The sequence below is a fragment of the Pseudorca crassidens genome, chromosome 5, assembly GCF_039906515.1.
Source record: "Pseudorca crassidens isolate mPseCra1 chromosome 5, mPseCra1.hap1, whole genome shotgun sequence".
NCBI lineage: Eukaryota > Metazoa > Chordata > Mammalia > Artiodactyla > Delphinidae > Pseudorca > Pseudorca crassidens.
The window spans coordinates 76,493,099-76,519,771 of NC_090300.1; the positions used below are offsets into that span (position 1 = coordinate 76,493,099).

At 35.7% G+C, this 26,673-nt stretch overlaps 1 protein-coding gene across 7 annotated transcripts in view; it reads right to left on the reverse strand.

Annotated features, from left to right (window-relative positions):
• The window catches only part of ACAP2 (ArfGAP with coiled-coil, ankyrin repeat and PH domains 2), a 164,605-nt gene that overhangs the window by 74,244 nt on the left and 63,688 nt on the right, over positions 1 to 26,673 (reverse strand). For 5 of the 7 annotated variants that reach the window (XM_067738484.1, XM_067738482.1, XM_067738480.1 and 2 more), the window contains exons 2-4: positions 25,965 to 26,022; positions 17,404 to 17,523; positions 16,553 to 16,606 (exon numbers count right to left, since the gene is read on the reverse strand). In XM_067738484.1, the coding sequence (XP_067594585.1) occupies positions 16,553 to 16,606; positions 17,404 to 17,502 (153 nt within the window). In that variant the 5' untranslated portion in view covers positions 17,503 to 17,523; positions 25,965 to 26,022. The remainder of the gene's footprint in view (positions 1 to 16,552; positions 16,607 to 17,403; positions 17,524 to 25,964; positions 26,023 to 26,673) is intronic. The other 2 variants (XM_067738485.1, XM_067738483.1) reach the window with 1 other exon arrangement.

The following is a 26,673-nucleotide window of genomic DNA, read 5'->3' on the forward strand; positions in this document are numbered from 1 at the left end:
GGGATTGCAGATTCAAAACATTTTGAAATTTTGATATTTTGATCATAAATAAGCGTAACATTTGTTGAATAAACTAAAATGAATTAATATTTCCTATCTTTACTAAATGCCTAATTTTATAATCTTGCAATATAATTTACTTTAAAACATTTTAAGAATGCAGAAAATTATACACATAATCAACTTTTGAACCTTAAAACATATCCTATTTTATCTCATATTTAAATAGATCTGATTTTTTACTGGTTGTCGTTTTCCACCATAATGGACAACTTTTTCATCAAACAGTGCTGGAAAGCCATTACATTCATAAGGCAAACACAACATTTCCAAAATTCTCTTCTTTAACCAAAATGTATTTTTACATGAAAGAGTTATTAAATAAAGCAATTACAGAAGCAAATCATACACAAATCAACACAAAATATCCATTTAATACAGAAAAAGATTTGCACTTTAAACTTCTACAAACACAAAATAAGAAACAAAGTTCTTTTATCACATTAGTTATAACTATATCAGATTACTAAACTGCTTAAAAGGTTACTACTCAATTAACGGCTAGAGCCAGAATGCCTCATACAATTGCAAAACTGTATAATATACCAGCCTACAAGGAAAATTTCAGAACTTTGTAATTTCCAAAGAAGCAAAGGAAATAGAAAATGTGCCGCATTCAAATAACAGAATTAACAAACAGATGCGTTTGATGGCATGCCAAATAAACACAGCAATAATTACTAACCCAGAAGACAACTGTATCAAAAAGTTTTCATTGCTGCCCAATGATTCTACATGTTAATAACTGTACTCAAACTAACAGCAATACTTAAAATTTCTGAATAGAAGATTATCTTGGAAGAACACTGATTGTTTTACTAAGCACCAAAACAAATTCCTAGGGATGAAATACTCAAATGCCAAAAGAAAACTTTAAAACAAACAAAGAGGATAAATTTGGAAACACTGTAACTTTGCATACTGATAGAACAGCTACAAAGACAGCAAGACGTAAATTTACGTTAAGAATTCATTTAGAAAGCTGTGAAGATCTAGTAGTACATTATTTCACAAAGGATCTCTTACATGTAAAAGGTTACATGTAGATATAAATTCCAAATTAAATTTTATGAAAATGATACATGAATCTAAACAAATATTCAAAATATTTCAATTTTTTTCAGCTTTTTGTATAGAAGTGAGACAAGTATATCATGCTCTGGGGACTTCCCTGGCTGTCCAGTGGTTAAGACTCCAGGCTTCCAATGCAGGGGGCACGGGTTCTATCCCTGTTCGGGGAACTAAAATCCTGCATGCTGTGCAGCGTGGCCAAAAAAATTTTAAACAAGGAATATCACTTTCTACTGTTTTCATACAACAGTGTACTAGCTGTCCAAAGGAAGAGTTTTGCCTAAGTTTATGATTTAAAAGTAGAATTCAAAAAGTTTAAGGAGGAACAACTTTCAACTTGCAGATGTGTTTAGTGCTAGTTATTGACTTTAAAAGGTGGCTTAGTTAACTGGTGTTCTAAATCTGATGATCTTATTTCAAACAATCCTTGATATTTTTGACAATTAACATGTACCAACAATCTTTATGGATTCAAAGTGTTGGAAACAAGAGGCTAAGAATGAGTCACTAGGGAGTCACTGCTATAATCTGAATCCAAAAATAGAATTATTAAAAGTGAGTAAATGGGGGGCTTCCCTGGTGGCGCAATGGTTGAGAGTCCGCCTGCCGATGCAGGGGATGCGGGTTCGTGCCCCGGTCTGGGAGGATCCCACATGCCGCGGAGCGGCTGGGCTCGTGAGCCATGGCCGCTGAGCCTGTGCGTCCGGAGCCTGTGCTCCGCAACGGGAGAGGCCACAATAGTGACAGGCCCGTGTACCGCAAAAAAAAAAAAAAAAAAAAAAAAGTGGGTAAATGGGGTTTAGTAAGTAGAGCAACTTCTACGTATACCTACAGAAAAGCTTCATCATTATTTTATTCAAAATCCATTCAATTTATCACAGAAAATTTAAGCATTACATGTGTCAATGAAAGAAAAGGAAGAGCAGCCCCACTTAATGAATGATTGCTCCTTTAAGGTATAATTTAAAGATATGTAATTATTTAAATTCTAATTACAAGTGATAAAAGAGTTCCTGTCAATCAGGAGGAAAGGGCAATAAGTGCTCATCTGCCTTTCACTAATATGTCTACCTATGAAGACAAAGTTCTCATCAATGACAATGGCCAAGAATTTGAAAAGATCATCAATTTTTAAATCTTGATCAGGAATTGCTTGAAATCATTTCATGCATAAGATTGTTTTTTTTTTAAGTTATGTTCAGGGAAGCCAGTTCAAGTTTCTCATTAAAATATTTTTTAAATATATGGAAGTGTTATACACACAGAGAGAAGAAAAAGAAATAGAAGGAATACAAATTGGAAAAGAAAAAGTAAAAGTGTCACTTTTCAAATGACAGGATACTATACACAGTGAATCCCAAAGATGCTACCAGAAAACTACTAGAGCTAATCAATGAATTTGGTAAAGTAGCAGGATACAAAATTAATGCACAGAAATCTCTGGCATTCCTATACACTAATGATGAAAAATCTGAAAGTGAAATTAAGAAAACACTCCCATTTACCACTGCAACAAAAAGAATAAAATATCTAGGAATAAGCCTACCTAAGGAGACAAAAGACCTGTATATAGAAAATTATAAGACATTGATGACAGAAATTAAAGATTATACAAATAGATGGAGAGATATACCATGTTGTTCGATTGGAAGAATCAACATTGTGAAAATGACGCTACTACCCAAAGCAATCTACAGATTCAATGCAATCCCTATCAAACTACCACTGGCATTTTTCACAGAACTAGAACAAAAAATTTCACAATTTTTATGGAAACACAAAAAACCCCGAATAGCCAAAGCAATCTTGAGAACAAAAAATCGAGCTGGAGGAATCAGGCTCCCTGACTTCAGACTATACTACAAAGCTACAGTAATCAAGACAGTATGGTACTGGCACAAAAACAGAAAGATAGATCAATGGAACAGGAGAGAAAGCCCAGAGATAAACTCGCTCACATATGGTCACCTTATCTTTGATAAAGGAGGCAAGAATATACAGTGGAGAAAAGACAGCCTCTTCAAAAAGCGGTGCTGGGAAAACTGGACACGTACATGTAAAAGTATGAAATTAGAACACTCCCTAACACCATAAACAAAAATAAGCTCAAAATGGATTAAAGACCTAAATGTAAGGCCAGAAACTATCAAACTCTTAGAGAAAAACATAGGCAGAACACTCTGTGACATAAATCACAGCAAGATCCTTTTTGACCCACCTCCTAGAGAAATGGGGATAAAAACAAAAATAAACAAATGGGACCTAATGAAACTTATTAAAAGCTTTTGCACAGCAAGGGAAACCATAAACAAGACCAAAAGACAACCCTCAGAATGGGATAAAATATTTGCAAATGAAGCAACAGACAAAGGATTAATCTCCAAAATTTACAAGCAGCTCATACAGCTCAATAACAAAAAAACAAGCAACCCAATCCAAAAATGGGCTGAAGACCTAAATAGACATTTCTCCAAAGAAGATATACAGATTGCCAACAAACACATAAAAGAATGCTCAACATCATTAATCATTAGAGAAATGCAAATCAAAACTACAATGAGGTATCATCTCACACTGGTCAGAATGGCCATCATCAAAAAATCTAGAAACAATAAATGCTAGAGAGGGTGTGGAGAAATGGGAACACTCTTGCACTGCTGGTGGGAATGTAAATTGATACAGCCACTAGGGAGAACAGTATGGAGGTTCTTTAAAAAAAACTACAAATAGAACTACCATACGACCCAGCAATCCCACTACTGGGCATATACCCTGAGAAAAACCATAATTCAAAAAGAGTCATGTACCAAAATGTTCATTGCAGCTCTATTTACAACAGCCAGGAGATGGAAGCAACCTAAGTGTCCATCATTGGATGAATGGATAAAGAAGATGTGGCACATATACACAATGGAATATTACTCAGCCATAAAAAGAAACGAAACTGAGTTATTTGTAGTGAGGTGGATGGACCTAGAGTCTGTCATACAGAGTGAAGTCAGTCAGAAAGAGAAAAACAAATACCATATGCTAACACATATATATGGAATCTAAGAGAAAAAAAAAAAAGGTCATGAAGAACCTAGGGTTAAGACGGGAATAAAGACACAGACCTACTAGAGAATGGACTTGAGGATATGGGGAGGGGGAAGCGTAAGCTGTGACAAAGTGAGAGAGTGGCATGGACATATATACACTACCAAACGTAAAACAGATAGCTAGGGGGAAGCAGCCGCATAGCACAGGGAGATCAGCTTGGTGCTTTGTGACCACCTAGAGGAGTGGGATAGGGAGGGTGGGAGGGAGGGAGACGCAAGAGGGAAGAGATATGGGAACATATGTATATGTATAACTGATTCACTTTGTTATAAAGCAGAAACTAACACACCATTGTAAAGCAATTATACTCCAATAAAGATGTTAAAATATATATGTATATATATTTTAAATATATGGAAGTGTTATACACATTCAATATGTAATATCTTTCCTAACACTTTAGGTTTTATTTTAACATAATTCTATAAAAATAAATTATTTATTAAATATTTATTAATTATTTAATGTAATTCCATAAAAAGGAAATCTAAACATTTTTCACCAACACCCAGACAGGACATGACACCTTATGTCCCCTAGAAGTTTTCTCCAGTGTCTCATACAAATACAACCATCAGTTTCTACCTGTGCCATGAGATGAGAACTGTTGGGAAGCACTGAACTACTATATTCTCACTACCTAAAACCATTTGTTGAGCGAATGAGTAGACAGCTGTAATATGGAAAACCAAACTCACAAAAAAACAAAACAAAAAGGGTCATATATTTTCACAGAATTTTATGCAGCAATTCAACTTCAAAACTTCATTCAGCAAATAATCAAAATAATATTCCAATTTCCTCATACTAACAGCAAATTAGAATCCAAAAGAGTCATCAGCGACGTTACAGAAACAGAGCTCTAAGTTCCAGGAAAACAAAGTAGTCAAATCAACTGTAGTACATAGTAGAATGTAGCATATATGACCTGCTCTGGAAAAGTTATGAGTTGGCACCTTATAAAAAACATATGAGTTAAAGAGCAACCCTAGGAAGTTCTCATTCTATAAGGAATAAGGAACAGTACTATCCATTTTTACAGAGAAAATAAATCACAAAAGAATCCAAATAATTTATTTTTTAAATGACTGGATAATCTAAACCCAATCTATGTTTAATCTTACTTGGCTAAAAACCCAAATGGTTACATTATTTCACACATTTATTTAAGCCCACAAAGTTATTCATAAATATCATCTCTGTAACACCTAGCCTTTTATCCTGATACAAAGTGATACACCAAGACTTAAGTGTTATGAGCTTTGCTATAGAATATAAAGCAGATTCCAGTGTTTATTACCTTTTAGAAAGCAGTTTGTCTTATCCTATAAAGTCTCCTTTATCCTATAATGCTATGTAATTAAAATTTCACTGAACAGAATGCTACTAAAATAAAGCATTTTATACAACTAGGCTTTCCCACATTTTTAACAAGTGACTCTGAGATCATATTTAAATCTTATAATAATTAATACTTTATAATTAAAAGTCATCTAGTAAAAGCTCCTTCATTTTACAGAGGTGGAATGCAAAGCTTAGAAAAATTAAATGACTTCCCCAAGGTAAGAATTATGCAAGTACTAAGGATATAACAGTAAACAAGATATGTGTCATCCCTATCTTTAATCTAGTTAAAGTATACAGCGTTACGATGCGGGAAGAACCTTTGCCACAAATATAAAGATTGTGATTCGGCCTTCCCTGGTGGCGCAGTGGTTGAGAGTCCGCCTGCCGATGCAGGGGACACGGGTTCGTACCCCGGTCTGGGAAGATCCCACATGCCGCGGAGCGGCTGGGCCCGTGAGCCACGGCCGCTGAGCCTGCGCGTTCGGAGCCTGTGCTCCACAACGGGAGAGGCCGCAACAGTGAGAGGCCCGTGTACAGCAAAAAAAAAATAATAATAATAATAATAAAAAATAAAGATTGTGATTCAAGTACAAAGAGGTCACTCCTACTGAAAAAACTAAGGGAAAAGTATTTGTTAACAAGAAACAAAAAGGCCAGGTAAAGCACAGAGCATAGCAACTATATAAAAGGCAAGAAAATTAAAAGAAAGTAAACTACGGTCTCACAATTTCATACCTATAGTTATTAGTAGAAAAATTTCTGAGATGCTGTAAAAAGGAATATGGGAATAAAATTAGAAAGGCACTAGACATCTGGGTGTAGTATCAGAGCTCTCCTATATACATATATATAAGTATACATGTAAACACACGCAAGATCACCAACCTATAGCATTTAGACCTCTAGGCAGACAGGCAGACAAATAGTGATCTCCTCTTAGTTTGCAAATTATCTTTCTAAAGCATATTAAGCATTTCTAAAGAATATTAAATACTTCTATTTGTTCACTGAATTTTCACTGATTTAACACATCTTTATTCATTTAATGACTAAAAAAACATTACAAGCGTTGTCATAATCTCAGTGTCCTCAATCCTGCCATGAGTAACTCCTTCCTGCCAAGGACTCTTCTAGGTGGTAGTAGCAGAGATGAATACAACAAAGTGCCTACAGTCATAAAACTTAGAGAGGAACAGACAATAAAATGAGTACACATATTTAAGAATATACATGGTATGTGTGTGCGCACGCAAAAGGCAGGGTAAATTGATAGACAGTAACCATATGGTGGTCAAGGAAGGCTTCTCGTAGAGGCAGTGATCTATTAAAGTGAGGGAGACCTATAGAAAGAAAAGCAATATGGTAAGGAAACAGTCGCACATAAACGTAGAGGAGGAACATGCCACACCAAACAGACTGCAAGTACAAAGGCTGTAACATGAGAATTACTTTGGCATGTTCAAAGAAGAACAAAGAGCCCAAGAGGCTACAACTGGACAGAGAAGAGAGATGAGATCAGAAAGTTATCAGCAGGAGCCTCTTCATATAGGGCTTGGTTAGGATTTTATTCTGAGTGTAACAGGGAACTAGAACAGGAGAGTACTGTGAATTAATTTATATTTTTAAAAGTTCATTCTGGCTGCTGTATACATAACTCACTATATTTAGAAGGGCAAGTAAAGAAGCAGAGATACAAGTTATATAATCCTAAACAAAAGATGGTAGTAGTTTAGACTTGGAGGTGACAGAGCAACTATTTATTATAGGATCTGGGGTATATTTTGTTAATGTGTGGGATATGGAGTATGGGGGGAAAAAGAAAAGTCACAGAAAGAGGTTTCAAGGATGAAAATTGCTAAGACTGCACAATAATTTGCTTACTAAAACTGTTTTCAAAATTATAGCCTTTATGGTTGGTGTGCCAGTTGTTTACTGGCTTTCACCACTACATCACCCTTCCATAATCTCCTCCTCTATGTTGCCAGGAGCTAGAAATCTGCAAAGCACATTTCCCAACCCCGCTGCAAGCCAAGAGGTTAGGTTCTGCAAATAGGATCTGATGTTAGATTAAGAGGCAGGAGATAAGGAGAAGCCACTTTCTTTTTCTGCTTCTGTTCTGACACAGCCATTAGTGAGCAACTGAGCTACTCCAAATTTCGGCAGCGTCAGTGACCAATCTGAGGGTGTCAATGGGACTGCAGGCTCCGAGGCTCTTGCAGCCACAGCAAGCAGGCAACCCCTGACTTCCTGGCTCGGCAACAATGGCAGTGTTCTCAAGAGTGCAGTACTTAGGGGCTCTAGCACCACCACTTCCACCCTTGCTCCTGCAACCCCTAAGGACAGTAGCTCCTTCCTACTTTGACTAATCTCTAGGCTTTTTTTATTTTTTCACTGTGGCTTTTTGCATTCCTACAACCCTTCCAACACTTTGTAACCAATTCACTATATTAAAACCCTTCTATAAGAAATACCGTATGTGGTTTCCGTTTTCCCGAACGGATACCAACCAATATAGTAAAGGAAGAAGTATCACTCCCCAGGATCTAGCTGCACATATTTTGTTCCTCATCACAACACCCTTACACGTTGGTATCGCAAATTCTACTATTCCCCTTTTATAGAACAGTAAAATGAAAAATGAAAGTGATTAAATAAACTGACCAAAATTATACAGCTAATAACAGTGAAGCCTAAACTCAAAGTTGTTTCTATCTAAATTCTATGCTCTTTTTACAATGTTAAAATTAAGAAATATCGATTGCTTTCAATTTTAGAAAAGGAAAAAAAAAACCACATTATTGGAATTAGTTCAGGAAACCAGCTGCACATTAATAGCACTAGCACTAAAAAGACCAACCGCTATCCTCTTGAAGCAAACTATACTTATATACCTTGCTTCAAACAAACCTCATTTTTAAAGACTCAATTTACTCTAAGAGAATGATTTATAAAATACTCTGAACTTAAGTTTTCTTGACAGGACAGATTTCAACATACATTTAAACTATTTATTTACCAGAAGTTTATCTTACTCATAACTTTTCACATATAAAACTATAACAAAAAGCAAAATATTCTTCTATAAAGCAATAATATAAGACTTACTGATTTAAAGAAAATATAAGAAACAGGATTACTACAAAGGATACTATATTACAAAAAAATTTAACCTGTTATGTTAATTTAAAATCAGTAACTTAAAAAAATTTAATTCTCATTATATTACACTTTTTAAGAAGTTTGAATCCCAAAGGTCCCTGATTTAAAAAGAAATCAAATATACTCTACACTAGCATCCAAATTCAATAGAAGGCAAAAAGAAAATTAATAAGAGGTCATTAAAAACAAATTGGTGCAAAATATTAGAGCTAAAATCATAAAAATATTAGAAGAAAACAAAGGGATTAATCTGCATGATCTGGAATTTAGCAGTGGATTCTTGGATATGACCCCAAAAGCAGGAGGAACAGAAAAAAAAAGATAAATTGGATTTCATCAAAATTAAAACTTCTATTTATTTTTATTTATTTATTTTTGGCTGTGTTGGGTCTTTGTTGCTACACGCAGGCTTTCTCTAGTTGCGGCGAGCAGGGGCTACTCTTCATAGCAGTGCGTGGGCTTCTCATTGCGGTGGCTTCTCTTGTTGCGGAGCACGGGCTCTAGGCGCACAGGCTTCAGTAGTTGTGGCATATGGGCTCAGTAGTTGTGGTTTGCAGGCTCTAGAGCGCAGGCTCAGTAGTTGTGATGCATGGGCTTAGTTGCTTCATGGCATGTGGGATCTTCCTGGACCAGGGATCAAACCTGTGTCCCCTGCACTGGCAGGTGGATTCTTAACCACTGTGCCACCAGGGAAGTCCCAAAATTAAAACTTTTAGAGAGTGGCCAAGATGGTAGAGTAGAAGAACCCTAAGATCACCTCCTCTCACGAACACACCAAAATCACAACAATCTGCAGAACAACCATCATTGAAAAAGACTGAAACCTACCAGAAAAGATTCTCTACAACTAAAGACATACAGACAGAACCACAACAAGACTGGTAGGAGGGGTGCACCTGTGATATAATCAAATCCCATACCCCCCGGGTAGGACACCCACAAACTAGAGAATTAAATTACAGATGTTCTCGCATAAGAGTGAGAATGCTGAGCCCCACATCAGGCCCCCAGCCTAGAGGTCTGGCACCAGGAAGGAGAGCCCCCAGAGCATTTGGCCTTGAAGGTCAGTGGGGCTTGACTGCAGAAGCTCCACAGGACTGGGGGAAATAGAGACTTCACTCTTAAAGAGCACACACAAAATCTCAGGTATACCAGGACCAAGGGCAAAAGCAGTAATTTGATAGGAGCCTGGGCCAGACCTAATTCTGGTCTTGGAGGGTCTCCTAGGGAGGCTCCTGGGTGACTGTGGTCCACCCTGGGGACACAAACACTGCTGGCAGATGTATCAGGGAATATTCATCTGCGTGAGCTCTCCTGGAGGCTGACATTTTGGCACAGAGACCTGGCCCCACCTAAAAGCCTGTAGGCTCCAGTTGCTGGGACACCTCTGGCCAAACAAAAAACTGAGCAAGGACACAGCCCCATTCATCAGCAGACAGGCTATCTAAAGACTTCCTGAGCCCACAGCAGCCTCTAGACACACCCCTAGAATGGCCCTGCCCACCAGAAGATGAATACCCAGCCCCACCCACCAGGAGGCAGGCACCGGCCTCTCCTGTCAGGAAGCTTGCAGAAGCCTCTAGACCAGTCTCACCCACCAGGGGGCAGACAACAGAAGCAAGAAAATTACAGTCCAGCAGCATGTGGACCAAGTCCACAAACACAGGCCAGACACTACCCTGGACCAGCTGGCCCCTAGCCCTTGTGACAAGAGGGGAGTGCACTGCTGGGACACATAGGACGTCTCCTACAGAGGGCCACTTTTCCAAGGTCAAGAAACTTAACGAACCTACCACATCCATAAAAATACAAATAGCAATTTACAAAAAATTAGGTGACAGAGGAATATGTTTCAGACAAAGGAACAAGATAAAACTCCAGAAAAACAAAGTGAAGGAAGATAGGCAATCTAACCAAGAAAGATCTTGTTCAGAATAACAACCATAAAGATGATCAAAGAACTTAGGATAAGGGATGCACAGAGTGAGAAATTAGAAGTTTTTAACAAAGAATTAGAATATATAAAGAACAGCCAAACAGAATTAAAGAATACAATAACTGAAATGAAAAATACACTAGAAGGAATGAATAGTAGACTAACTGAGGCAGAAGGATGGATCACTGAGCTGGAAGACAAAATAGTGGAAATCACTGTCCCTGAACAGAAAAAAGAAAAAAGAATGAAAAGAAATAAGGACAGTTTAGCAGACCTCTGGGACAACATCAAGCGTGCTAATATTCACTTGATAGGGGTCCCAAAAGGAGAAGAGAGGAAGGGCCTAAAAACATATTTGAAGAGACAATAGCTGAAAACTTCCCTAATCTGGGGATGGAAATAGTCATCCAAGTCCAGGAAGTGCAGAGAGTCCCATACAGAATTAACCCATAGAGGAATACACCACAACACACTGTAATCAAAATGACAAAAATTAAAGATAAGAGAGAATATTAAAAGCAACAAGGGAAAAGCAACAAATAACATACAAGGGGACTCCCATAAAGTTATCAGCTAATTTTTCAGCAAAACTCTACAGGCCAGAAGGGAGTGGCAAGATACACTTAAAGTGATGAAAGAGAAAAACCAAGAATAATCTACCCAGCAAGGCTCTCATTCAGATTTGATGGAGAGGTCAAAAGCTTTACAGACAAGCAAAAGCTGAAAGAATTCAGCACCACCAAACCAGCTTTACAACAAATGCTAAAGGAACTTCTCTAGGCAGAAAAGGCCACAACTAGAAACAAGAAAATCACAAAATGGAAAAGTTCACTGGTAAAGGCAAACATACAATAAAGGTAGGAAATCATCCACAAACAAAGCTAGTAGTAAGGTTAAAAGACAAAAGTAGTAAAATCATTTGTATACACAATAAGCAGTTAAGGGATATAGAAAACAATTTGATGCAGAATATAATATCAAAAACAGTGGGGCTTCCCTGGTGCCGCAGGGGCTGAGAATCTGCCTGCCAATGCAGGGGACATGGGTTCGAGCCCTGGTCTGGGACAAGATCCCACATGCCGCGGAGCAACTAGGCCCATGAGCCACAACTACTGAGCCTGCGCATCTGGAGCTTGTACTCTGCAACAAGAGGCTGCAACAGTGAGAGGCCCGCGCACCATGATGAAGAGTGGTGCCCGCTCGCCGCAACTAGAGAAAGCCCTTGCACAGAAACAAAGACCCAACATGGCAATAAAGAAAGAAACAAACAAACAAACAAATAAGTGAATAAATAAATAAATAAATAAATTTTAAAAACAAAACAACAAAAAAAACAGTGATCGTGAGGGGAGGAGGGTACAAATGCAGGTTATTTAAAATGTGTTTGAAATTAAGAGATCAGCAACTTAAAACAAGCATGTATAAATATAGACTCCTATACAAAAACCTCATGGTAACTGCAAAACAAAAATCTATAATAGATATACACACAAAGAAGAAAAAGGAATACAAACGTAACAGTGTTGTTAGAAGAGAAGTCATCAAATCATAAGACAAAACAAAAGAAGAAAGGAGAAAAAAGACCTATAAAAACAAATCCAAAACAATTAAGAAAACAGCAATAGAAACAAATATATTGGTCATCATCACCTTAAATGTAAATGGACTAAATGCTCCTACCAAAAGACAGAGACTAGCTGAATGGATACAAAAATAAGACCCGTGTATTTGCTGCCTACAAGAGACTCACTTCAGATCTGGAGACACATACAGACTGAAAGTAAGGGGATGGAAAAAGGTATTCCACGCAAATGGAAATCAAAAGAAAGCTGGAGTAGCAATACTTATAACAGACAAAATAGACTTTAAAATAAAGACTGTTACAAGAGACAGAGAAGGACACTACATAATGATCAAAGGATCAATCCAAGAAGAAGATATAATTGTAAATATATATGCACCCAACATAGGAGCACCTCAATACATAAGGCAAATGTTAACAGACACAAAAGGAGAAACTGACATTAACACAATAATAGTGGGGGACTTTAACACCCCACTTACATCAATGGACAGATTATCTAGACAGAAAATCAATGAAGAAATACAGGACTTAAATGACATATAGACCAGACAGACTTAATTGATATTTATAGAGCATTCCATCCAAAAGCTGCAGAACACATTCTTTTCAAGGGCACATGGAACATTCTCCAAAACAGATCACATGCTGGGCCATGTAGCAAGCCTCAGTAAATTTAAGAAAATTGAAATCATATCAAATATCTTTTCTGACCACAAGGCTGTGAGGCTAGAAATCAACTACAAGAAGAAAAACTGCAAAAAAACACACACACACATGGAGGCTAAACAATATGCTACTAAACAACCAATGGATCACTGAAGGAATCAAAGAGGAAATTTTAAAACGCCTGGAGACTAATGAAAGCAAAAAAAGAACCAACTATCCAAAACCTATGGGATGCAGCAAAAGCAGTTCTAAGAGGGAAGTTTATAGCAATACAATTCTACTTCAGGAAACAAGAAAAATCTCAAACAAACAACTTAATCTTACGTAAAAAGCAACTAGAGAAAGAAGAACAAACAAAATCCAAACTTAGTAAAAGAAAAGAAATCACAAAGATCACAGCAGAAATAAATGAAATAGAGACTAAAAAAACAATAGAAAGATCAGTGAAACTAAAAGCTGGTTCTCAGAAAAGATAAACAAAACTGATAAACCTTTAGCCAGACTCATCAAGAAAAGAAGGGAGAGGGCCCAAATCAATAAAATCAGAAATGAAAAAGGAGAAGTTACAACCGACGCCACAGAAATACAAAGGATCATAGGGAGAATACTATGAGCAATTATATACCAATAAAATGGACAACCTAGAAGAAATGGACAACTTCTTAGAAAGGTACACTCTCCCAAGACTGAACCAGGAGGAAATAGAATATATGAACAGACCAACTACCAGTACTTAAATTGAATCAGTAATTTAAAAATTCCCAAGAAGTAAAAGTCCAGAACATGGTTTCACAGGTAAATTCTACCGAACATTTAAAGAAGAGTTAACACCTATCCTTCTGAAACTATTCCAAACTACTGCAGAGGAAGGAACACTCCCAAACTCATTCTATGAGGCCACAGTCACCCTGATACCAAAATCAGACAAAGATACCAAAAAAGAAAAGTATAGGCCAATATCACTGATGAACACAATGTAAAAATCCTCAACAAAATACCAGCAAACTGAATCCAACAATACATTAAAAGGATCATACACCATGAACAAGTGGGATTTATTCCAGGGATGCAAGGACTTTTCAATATCTGCAAATCAATCAGTGTGATACACCACATTAACAAATTGAGGAATAAAAACCATATGATCATTTCAATAGATGCAGAAAAAGCTTTTGATAAAATTCAGCATCCATTTATGATAAAAACTCTTCAGAAAGTGGGCATAGAGGGAACCTACCTCAACATAATAAAGGTCATATATGACAAACCTACAGCTAACATCATACTCAATGATGAAAAGCTGAAAGCATTTCCTCTAAGATCACAAAAAGACAAGGATGTCCACTCTCGCCACTTTTATTCAACATAATTTTGGAAGTCCTAGCCACAGCAATTAGAGAAGGAAAAGAAATAAAAGGAATCCAAGTTGGAAAAGAAGAAGTAAAATTGTCACTGTTTGCAGATGACATGATGCTCTATATAGAAAATCCTGAAGATGTTACCAGAAAACTAATAGAGCTCATCAATGAATTCAGTAAAGTTGCAGGATACAAAATTAACATACAGAAATCTGTTGCATTTCTATACACTAACAACCAAATATCAGAAAGAGAAATTAAGAAAACAATCCCATTTACCATCACATCGAAAAAGAATAAAGTACCTAGGAATAAACCTACCCAAGGAGGCAAAATGAAAAGACAACCTACTGAATAGGAGAAAATATTTGCAAATATTGTGACCAACAAGGGATTAATTTCCAAACTATACAAACAGCTCAATATCAAAAAAAACAAACAACCCAGTAAAAAAAAATGGGCAGAAGACCTAGACATTTCTCCAAAGAAGACATACAGATGGTCAAGAGGCACATGAAAAGATGCTCAACACTGCTAATTACTGTGAAATACAAATCAAAACTACAAATGAGGTATCACCTCACTGTGGTCAGAATGGGCACCATCAAAAAGTCTACAAATAATAAATGCTGGAGAGGATGTGGAGAAAAAGAAACCCTCCTACACTGTTGGTGGGAATATAAATTGGTGCAGTCATTATCGAGAACAGCATGGAGTTTCCTTAAAAAACTAAAAATAGAGTTGCCATATGATCCAGAAATCCCCCTTCTGGGCATATTTCTGGAGAAAACTCTGATTTGAAAAGATATATGCACCCCAATGTTCATATCAGCACTATTTACAATAGCCAAGACATGGAAGCAACCTAAATATCCATTAACAGAGAAATGAATAAAGAAGATGTGGGGGGTGTGTGTGTGTGTGTGTGTGTGCGTGTGTGTATATATATATATATGCACACACACACAACAGAATACTACTCAGCCACTAAAAAGAATGAAATAATGCCATTTGCAGCAACATGGATGGACCTAGAGATTATTAAGTGAAGTAAAACAGAGAAAGACAAATATCATAGGATATCACTTATATGTGGAATCTAAAAAAATGATACAAATGAACTTATTAACAAAACAGAAATAGACTCACAGACACAGAACACAAACTTCTGGTTACCAAAGGGGATAATGGGGGTGGGGAGAGGGAGGATAGCAGTTTGGGATTAACATAATACACTCTACTATATATAAAATAGGTAAACAATAAGGACCTACTGTATAGTGAAGAAAACTATACTATCTTGTAATAACCTATAATGGAAAGGAATCTGAAAAAGAATATATATATATATGTATAACTGAATCACTTTGCTGTATACTTGAAACATAACATTGTAAATTAACTATACTTCAATAAAAAAAAATTAAAACTTTTATGCATCAAATGACATTATCAAGAAAATAAAAAGACTACTTACAGAATGGGAAAAATTATTTATATATCATATATCTGATAAGCATGTAATATCCAGAATATATAAAGAATTTAATTAAAAAAAACTTTAAATGGGCAAAGGACTTAAGTGGACAACAATGGTAACAATGGCAGAAGAAAATATACAAATGGCCAATAAGCAGATGAAAAGATGCTCAACCAGATTGGTCATTAGGGAAATGCAAATCAAAACCACAATGAGGGACTTTCCTGGTAGTCCAGTGGCTAAGACTCCACACTCCCAGTGCAGGGGGCCTGGGTTCAATCCCTGGTCAGGGAACTAGATCCCACACGCCGCAACTAAAAGATCCCACATTATTTCAGTAAACGTTTACAAAACTTATAAAGGAATTTCACAACATTCCAAAAGTAATACATATCCCTCATTCTTGAAGATCTGTCCTCAAAGGGGATATATATATTTGTATCTTAAAAGAAATAGCTAATTTTAGAATGATGACTTGTACGTCTTTCTTCTTGAAATTACTTAAAAACTTATAAAGGCACAACTTAAAGGAAAAAAATTAACTTTTATGGGTGTGTACTTCATTGAAATTAAAGTTCACTATTATAGAATGGGAAATAATACACATCTATACTTTCTCCCTCTGTCTCTCCCTCACACACACACAATTTTAGATCCACCCAACTAAAAAGTTGTTGACAAATCAAAGTCATTCATTTTCCAACTTAAGTAATTTTATAAAATACTGCCACCAAAGAAAAGTACTAAAACATGAACATGGTCATAATAACACCTATTTACTAAACACTTACTGTGTGAAAATTTATCATTTCTTGAAGACTGTCAGAAAATTTGGTCAAACTTGTCTATGAGAAAGAAATCAAAAGAAAACCAAGTCATTTAAGAGCTACTAATATAGGCCACAAAAATGTTACTTCAGCATTTCTGACAGAAAGATCAAGTTACACTGTAAACAGTAACATTTATTTCTCACTAGGACAATCTCACTACCTCTCAGGCATGCTCTGCAGAGAGGTCAAGTCTACATGTAGTAACATAAAACCCTAGAACAGTCAAAGAATTAGCCTGCCCTATCAATACTATTATACTAGCAAATCGAAATGGCCCATGTAAACCTAAGGAAAATTGAGTATATCAAGACTGTCCATTTAGGCATCTATGGATCACATAATCATCAAATTACAACCATTTCTGTACCAGTTATTATTCTTCTTAAAAGAAATGTCATAATACCACATAGTATAGCCAGGGGTCTAAGCTAACACAGCATAGCTAGCTGACCAGAACTTTCCTATGCAGCCCCCAAAATGTATAGTTAGATACTAATCTTGGGTTAATGCTCTCTGCTTGCCCCGATAAACAGCTACTAATAAGCATGATCCTACTCTCACTGCTCAGGTCCCCTTGTAGATGCTTCAGTTCACCTAGCAGCAAGTATAGTAAACTTATATCCACAATGCAAATCAACCATCACCTTCTAACTGTCCTAGAAAACAGGATTATATCAGATAGCACCAACAGATGATAGCTTTTCCACTTCTAATTTTAAGGACCACTACTACTATTAATAAGGTAAATGGATGCATAATTCTCTTAACATCTTGTTTCATTTACCATTTTAACTAAATTTAATAATACTAACCTCAACTACAGCATCATTGCTAGAATACTGTGCCAGGTCTCGAATCCCATTCATGAACTGTTTATTTGCAACACAAAAGGCTTTTCCAGTATCAATCATTGCAATACATAGCTTCACAAGCTGAAAAAGAAAAACATCATATCATTGAAAATAATTTTACAAATTACTTAATCAAACAAGTGCTAGCATTAACCACATGAGTTAGCCTAGTTAAGACAAATTATAGTTCATCAATAAACCCAAAATAGACTAAATGAAAACTGTTTTTTTTCCTTTGGCTTAAAAAGTAAATTCATAAGAGAACTGTACCAAAAAATGTTGACCTTTCAGGATGCAGAGGCTGTCTGATAACAACAACAACCAATCATTTTATCAAGTTAAATTCAATCCCATAAATTAACCCCATAAAAATGTATTAAGCACCCCTTGGAAGGAAGGAAAGGAAACTTCAGGCAGAGCAAGCAGTATGATAAAAGATTTTTTAAAAACACAACTATGGTATGGTGGAGAAAAGGGAAGTAAACTGGTATGGTGGGTTAGTCATGCTGGTCATTTTAATATCAGACTATCAAAGCAGAATTGCTTAATCAACCATATTTCTCTAATGCCTACCATCTAGGCATTGTGCTAAATCTTAGAACAGAGCTTCTCTCTCTCTTCTCCTGTCCCCTCCTTTCTTCTTTCTTTTTTTCATCTTTCTCTTTTTCCCTTTCATTCCTTTTCTCTCTCTTTTTTTTTCTATCCCTTCCTTGTTTCTTTCTTCAGTTCACTCAGATACAGAACATTTTCTTTAAGTAAACAAAAACTTGGCTGAAAATCTAGTATTAAAAAAGATAAAAGTGGAGCTGCTCTAGATGAAGGAAGGGTAATGAAAGGGTGGGAAGAGGGGCCACCAAGAAGAAGATAAAGAGCTCAGGAAAACTTTAGAAGACAGCTCAAGGATCTCAGGAGTGTAATTTAAAACTGTTACCCTGGAACCCAGAGGAACAGAAGTGAAAAACATAATCTCTTTTCTAATTCTAACCATTCAAAAAGCAGATAAATTCTATTTAGCACAAGTACAACTGCTATGCTCATCAAAATCATGCAAGAGGAAACAAAGGAGGAATGCGTAATGAGGGCTATGGGGATCAAGGAAGGGTTCCTGGAAAAGGTAACACTTGAGAAAAGCCCTGAACACCAACAGGAATTAGCCAATCAGATAAGGGTAATAAGAAGACACTTCTCTAGGAAAAGCATATTCTAAGGCCCTGAAGCTTAGACGGCAGGGCAAACCAGGGGCACTAAGTAGCTTAGCACAGTGTGAAAATGTATACAAGGGCCCGATCAGGAAAAGCCTTGTGTGCAAAGCTAAGGTGTTCACATTTTATACGAAAGGAAATGGAAAACAATAAAGACATCGAATGGGTGAGTTGACCAGAGTTCCATTTTAGAATGATGACCTAAAAGAAGAAAAAGTAAGATACGGAAGTGGAAAGAATAAAGATAAGGAGATTAGACCAAAAACTAAGAGAGACTGAATTAACGCAGTAAGCAGGGAGAGAAGAGAGGAGACAAATTTAGAAATTAGTTGAGTACCGAAGTACAATTATGCAGATAGTGTCCTACCAAAGGGAAAAACAGGGGATGAAATCCAGCCTGAGCTCTGCTTGCTGAGGGCTATATCTGCTACAAGATGCTAATTTGCACAAAGACACTATACTGTCCAGCCAAGACTTGTTTTAACAGCATTGGGCCTGTGAGGTAGGCCTGAGCTAGATGGGTCTGTGAAATAAGTCAAGTGGAAAGTCTATCAAACCCAAGTGAAAATAGATATTTAAAGCTCAAAAAAGAGAAGTGTACTGTAGATACACACACAGGAGTCAGCAGCAAATAAAGTATCAGTGCTACAGTCTAGATAAAAAGCAGGGGTCACAGTGTGTACAGTGAGGACCCCACAAAGGAGACTAAAAAGGAAAAGGGAAAGGTAGGAGGAAAAGCAACAGATTAATTTCATCAAAGTCAAGAAAGAACAAAGTATCAAAAGATGGATGATGAATAGGTTGAAAATCCATAAAGGTCAAGTTTTAAAAACACTTAAAAAAAGTTTGTTGAGTTTGGTGACAGTCACCAGCATCCCTAGCAAGAATAGTTTTAAGAGAAACTGGGGGGGCTGTAGCCAGATTACAATGAGTTATGAACTGCAGATGAAGAAGACATAATGAGAGGTCAATTCTTCGCCAATATATATTCTATAGAATATCCCAGGGGAACATTCAATACCAAAATAGGATTCTGTGATCAAGTAAGTCTGGGAAACTCATTTTGTCAAGTTAAACAGATTTCTTTATTACTAAATTTGTAAGAGCTTTTGATATATTAATGTGTATTATGAATCCTAGAAAGGAAGTATGTAATAGGTAGCATTTCTCAAAATTATCTGACATTGATTGAATTCTCTTTAGAGGAAGCATCCTCATAGGACCAATGTTCCACAAAACCCACTATGAGAAATGCTGGCAGAGACTAGTCCTTCAAATAGTTTGCTATTTCAAAAAAAAAAAAAAAAAAAAAAACGTATCTTAACAACCAAAAAAACTAATTCTAAAATTCATATGAGTAACCAACATGCAAGAAGAGCATCAAAAAAATTGAAAAAGAGTAATGAGGTGGGGACATTAGCCCCATATTAAAATATACAGGTGCAGTAATTAAAAGTCTGGTAATGGATGTGAATAGACAAATTAATTAATGGAAGAGAATACAGAGTGAAGAAGCAGATACACACTCCAGCCAGGGGGGTAAAAAATTATCCAATAAATGACACAAGGACACTGGACAGCCATCTAAAGCCATCTAAAAAAAGAAACTAAGTTGTATTCCAAACCCCCAAATTAATTTAGATGGAATAAATATTTAAACATAAAACATTAAATCAGAAAACAAAGAGAAAACAGGAGGTGGTATTTTTTATAATCTCAAAGTAGGAAAAGTCTTTCTGAAAAGGATGCAAAACTCAAAAGCCATAGAAGAAACTAATCAATTCAAATACATAACAATAAAACATTTAGATAAGGGAAAAAAAAAAACTTAGTCAAAAGACAAATGACAATATTGGAAAACAATATTAGCAACAAATCACAAGGGACTAATTTCCCTACTACAAGAAAGGGTATACAACTCATTTTTGAAAATCCAACCAGCCACTACAAAAACAATGGCTGACAGACATGTACAGGTAATTCCCAGAAAAGAAAATTCAAATATACCTGTTCATGAAAAGAAACTCAACCTCACTCATAATAAAAGAAAGGTAAATTACTATTTTTTATAGAAGAGCAAAGGTCAAAAAATGTGATAACACGCTGTTTTAGAGAAGGTAGGTATGGGGAAATAGGCACTCTCACACACTGCTGGTGGGAATGTAAACTGGTACAATTTCTATGAAAGGCAACTAAGTAAGAGCTATAAAAATTTTAAACATACATGCCCTCTAATGTAGTAATTTCACTTTTAGAAATGTATCATACAGATATATTTGCACAATTAGACACAATCAGCCATTAAAAAGAATGGGGCAGCTCTGTAATTAATAAGGAACAAAATCTAAATTATATATTTTAAGAAAGCAAAATTAAAACAACGCTAATATCTTTGTTGGAGTGGGGAGAGAAGAGTACAAATACATATAATCTTTCACATGCTTAAGAGATTTCTGGAAGACCACACAAGAAACTAGGTCAGTGTACTCCTCTGGGATACAGATTAGATGATGACTAATTTTTCACTAGGTACACTTTTGTACCTTTGAATTTTGTACCACATGTGTGATATTGCTTATTCAACAAATTAAATAATTCAAAAATGATTAAATTGAAAGTTTCCATAAAAACAGAAACAGACAGGTTGGTAGTAGAACATTATGGTTAAAAACAGGTTTATAGGCTCAGTTGGCTTAGGTTCAAATTCTGCCGCCAAACTTAATGCTCTAAGTGATTCGGAGAGACCTCAACCTCAAGAAGCTTCAGGTTCTTCTGTATGACACAATGACAATGGTATCAAACCATAGAGGGTTACTATAAGAGTTAAGATAATGCACTTAAAGATCTTAGCACAAACTGTTACTGGCACATGGTAATTACTTGATAAAGATTTGCAATTCCTTGTCAGAGGTGAGATTTTCCTCTTGTTTTGTTTTGTTTTGATTCAAGAGAAACAAACGTTTTTGTTTACTTAAAATAATGAGGTGGTAGAGAAGGAAAAGGAGAGAGATGGCTAAAGCAAAGTCCTGAGAAGTTAGAGTCTGGAATTACATAGGAAAGGGGATATTTTTATCACTCAAATGGGAAAAAAAAATGGAATAAGGACAGATTCTGTTAAGTTTCTAGATTAAAAGCAAGAAATAAAGGTGTTCCCACCAAAAGGAAGTAAGAGACAAGTTCCTCTACTAAGAATGAAGAGCAAGGTGGTGAATCTTGAGAAAACAGTGAAATATAAGAGACGCTAAACATAGTAAGATAACCTGACTGAGTGTCAGAAAAATTGCTTTGCATCATGAATCCCAGGTATGTGTAGCTCCACCAATTAGTTTCACCAAACAGTTGTGTAACTTCTCCTGTAGGGCTTTATAGCCCAGATAAGGGACAGAGGATATAGATGGTTAGACAAATATAGTCAGAATTCTGCAGAGTAGATGTTATGGAAAGGAAATGAAGGTCTCCATAAGAGAAATAATGATGTGATAAGTTAAGAGTAGACTGGAAGGGTTCACAGCAGTATTATACATAATAGCCAAAAAGTGGAAACAACCCAAATGTCCATCAACTGATGAATGGATAAACAACATATGGTATATCCATACAATGGCATATTATTCAGCCATAAAAAGGGAAATACTGGCGATGCTACAATATAGACGGATGAACTTTAAAAACATTATGCTAAGTGAAAGAAGCCAGTCACAAAAGGTCAAATACTGTATGATTCCATTTATATGAAATGTCCAGAACAGGCAAATCCACAGAGACAGCAAGTAAATTAGTGGTTGCCAGAGGATATAGGGAGAGGGAAACTGGAATTGACTACTAACAGGTACAGAGTTTCTTATCAGGGTAAGGGAATTAAGTAGTATATTCACATTGTGAATATGCTAAAAACCACTGAGTTGTACACTTTAAAATGGTGGGTTTTATGTTAGGTGAATTTATCTCAATTAAAAAAATTATTTTAAAAGATATATAGTGAATAAAAAAGGGATCTGAAACATTGGAAGCAGATAGACTGAAAGACTAGAGATTTAGATAAGCTTGAAAAACAGAAGGAGGAGGAGTCCAAGATGAGAACTGGAAAGACTGGAGACTCACATCAGAAAGTAAGATATCAATGAGCATTCCAGAGTTTCAGAGATTACGACTCTGAGCAACAAGACACAGCATATGGCCAGGAAAACAGGTATCAGAATTAGAATAAAGGTCACAATCGCAGGCGTTGGAGGGAACATGAAGTTGTCATATAGCTGAAGCACATATATACTGCAGCTACTCAGGTGGAAGGATTGACTGGGTGATAGACAGATAGATACTTTGCCAGCTGTCAAAGTCCTTATTAGATGACAGTGATGACAGCTATACTAAATAACATAAGCCTACAAAGAGGGAAGATTTTTACCTAAGAGTAAAATGAGGGCTTTTTCCCTGTTAAAGACAATCTGTCTTCAAGGAGATCTAAGAGTCTGTTGAAAAGACACCACCATCATTAACATTTATTTAGAACTTATCATGTGTCAAAGCACTTAACATGTATTAACACATCTCATTCACATAATAACCTTATAATAGATACTCTTATTTTCCCCATTTTGGAGATGAAGAAACTGAGACATAGGAATGTTTAGGAACTTGCCCAAGGCCATACAGCTTAGTAAGTGGTAAAGCCTTGCTCCAGGCTTTGTGCTCTTAATTACTAGACTATGCTACAAACCAAAAATTACAATAATATTATAATAATTTAAATGGCAGTACAATTTTAAAATGTAAAAATGCAAGAAATAATGCAATACCTGAAAAAGAACCTAAGTTTGGTAGTACCTCAGCTGTGATTTAAAGGGTATCTGCTTAACAAACAAGGAACAAGCATTCCAGTGAGAAGATGCAATAGATACAGAAATTATATCTAGATGGCCACTATGATGCTCTGTGTATTGCCAATGCCAGAATACCTGGCAGAATGGATAAATAATTGGACCTAGTCGAATAATGCCATCCATTCATGGAGCATTACTCATCAGAAAGAATATAACTACTGGTGGCATACATTATAAGCAAAATAAATATAAGCTAGGTTGTCAAGCTGGTTAAACCTGTTGCTGCCATGATTTGCAATATTACAGGTACAACTGGTCCTGCACAAAGTTATGAAATCAGTAAACTAGTTTTAGGCAACCCCTCCCCTCCACAAGTCCTTCAATGCCACCTCCTTCAATAACAACCATTTCTTGCTCCTCACAGGCTCTCTTCTTTAATTGTAACTCCTCATAATTCTAAAGTAAAAATGATCAGTAATAGCTTAAGAATTTGGGAAAGGGACATTGTATAAGGGATCAAGATCTTAAACTAGAGAAATATAAAAGTAACTATGGAAATTCTATTTGGGTGGAAGATATTTTAAAAGATGCCAAAGCTTCCATGATAACCTGAGTAGCCCTTTGGGTAATATGGACTCTAGAAAGGATTTAGGGTTCTTAGTACTGAATGCCAATACTGTGACAACTTGGTTTTGGTTTGAATCTTTTGGTTTTAAGATTCTACCAGTCTCTCAACTGCAACCAAATGATATAAAGGGCGGGGGGGAGATAGCTGCTCATAAAAGCAAATCATTAACAAAAATACTGTAAGAGGATTCTGTTTAGGTACTTTAAATTTTGAGGTCCCCCCGACACAAGTGTTTTGTTTGATTTAGATGCAGTTCTGCCCAAAGAGAATAGATATCCTTATTGTACTACTCTGTGATTCTTTGAAAAGCCTTCTCCTTCTATATACTCTCTTATAAACCTACCAGAAAATCAAAACTACATCTTCTGCTGCCTACCTTAAGGGTTTAAAAACTTTGTTTCACAGAGTCCTTAAAAATAAATGTAATACCTCAGGGGATAATAATAACAACAACGATCCCATATATATAATTTTAAATAGAAAATAAAGTTCTTGAAAATAATATCCTTACAAAAAATTCTAACATTAGTTTTTAAAAACACTTGCCTGGAAGCTTGCTAGTGTTCCTCAGAAAATTTCCAAGTGGCATGTGCTCCCTCAACATGGATCCAGGAGTACAGTGGTGCACAAGAAGAGCACTGAACTAAGAATAAAACAGATGGATTCTAACCCTGGTTCTGCCTTTTCTAACTCTGTGATTTGAAGCAAGTCCTCTTCACTTTCTGGGCTGTGGGACCCTCATCTATAAAATGGAAATAATCCACTTGTCCTACCCACCTCACAGGATTATTGTAAAAATCCAAAAACATACTGTATATCAAAGTGCTTTGAAAACTACAGAGTACTGCACAAAAATAACTTACTACTAAACATTTTCTAAAATTATTTTGTTTTACATATATAACTAATAACTACTGCTTTATATAGTTTCTATACTATTTACATTATATACATATATTTCATGATTTCAAAACATTTGAAAACCATCAGTCTAGTTAATATATATTATATCCTTGTTATTCAAAATGCAGTCTATGGAACAACAGCATTGGTATCACCTAAAATCTGGTTAGAAACATAGACTCTCAGATACCAAGACTTACTGAATCTAGATCCATATTTTCACCGGAACGCCACATATTCCTATGCACAGTAAGGTTTGAGAAGCACTGCTTTACATAATAATTCCATTTATAATAATAATTACATAAATAGGAAATTATTTTCAGAGAAGGTATTCAAATATACACATTTATCTCCAAAAATTTTAACAATGAACAACGGTTACTTAAGATCAGAAGCCATGTCTTACTCATTCTCATATTTCCCTGTTATACAGCAGATAACATTTCTTGGGTAGAGGCCAAAAAAAAAAAAAAGATTATCAATAATTAATACAGAAGATAGGAATCAATCTACATCTACCCTTGCATAGAATATGACCATTTAATATCAATTATTAAATACATATTCAGCATTTCTGGCATTAGCTTTAAAAAATGGAAGGAGTATTTAAAATTTTATATTTGAACATGGCCTCACCCAAATGTATAAACAAGAGTGGTTAGGTTACATATGATATCCATTAAGCATCAAAAAAGACTGCAATCTTTTTGATGGAGAAGGAAACAACCATCCAACAATATAAAAGATGCCTAGTCAGACATGGTTCAGATTCTTGCTCTGGCACTTAGATTAAATTTTCAACAAACTACTTAATGTCTCTAGCCTCAACTTCTTCATAATATTGGGATAATATTAGCATTTGCCCTCACGGAGATAAAAGAAGTCACTTGAACCATCTAGTGTTACAGGAACAAATCATTATGCAAAACAAGAATTAATGTTTTAAAAAGTTAAAGTAAAATTTACCTTATCAAGTTTCAGTTCCAATTCTGCCACATCTCCTTCTACTTCTTCCAAAGCAGCCCTAGAAAAATTAGACATAAAGTAAGTTACTTTGTGTTTAAACATATACTTTACTCTTGAAAAATAACTCCAAGTAAAAAAATAGATATGAATGCTAAAAAATTACACTTCACATAAAGTAATAACTCCCTTAGAACAAAGTATGAATACTTCATAACCATGTATTACAACACATAATACAATTATTGTTTAAGGTAATGAGAGAACACATTAGGCTAATTTACTCAACTCATTCATGTTATTCAAATTAATAACACTAATTAGAACTATTAAGCATATGTTTTTAAAAACAAGTAAGATTTTGAAAGTTGAGCCTTACAAAGACTTATATTTCTATTCAACAAAGCACATGTAACCAAACAGCACAGCATCCTTGGCAACCAAAAATAAAGGCTTTTACTTTTAGAAACAGTTCAGAAAGATGTTATGACCCTTGTTTAAGACCGTGTTTTGTTTCTTATGTATTTTTAAAGAAATCAGCAGATTCTCTTCCTTGTCAGGGGAATGATAAAATTCTAACACTAAGTAGTACTTGATATGCCCTATAGGGCAACATTCCAAAATTGGAAATTTGGAACAAAACAGCAGCAACTAAAACTCTTTAAGGATAACAATATTTTATACTTAAGAGTAAAAAATGTTATTCACCTAC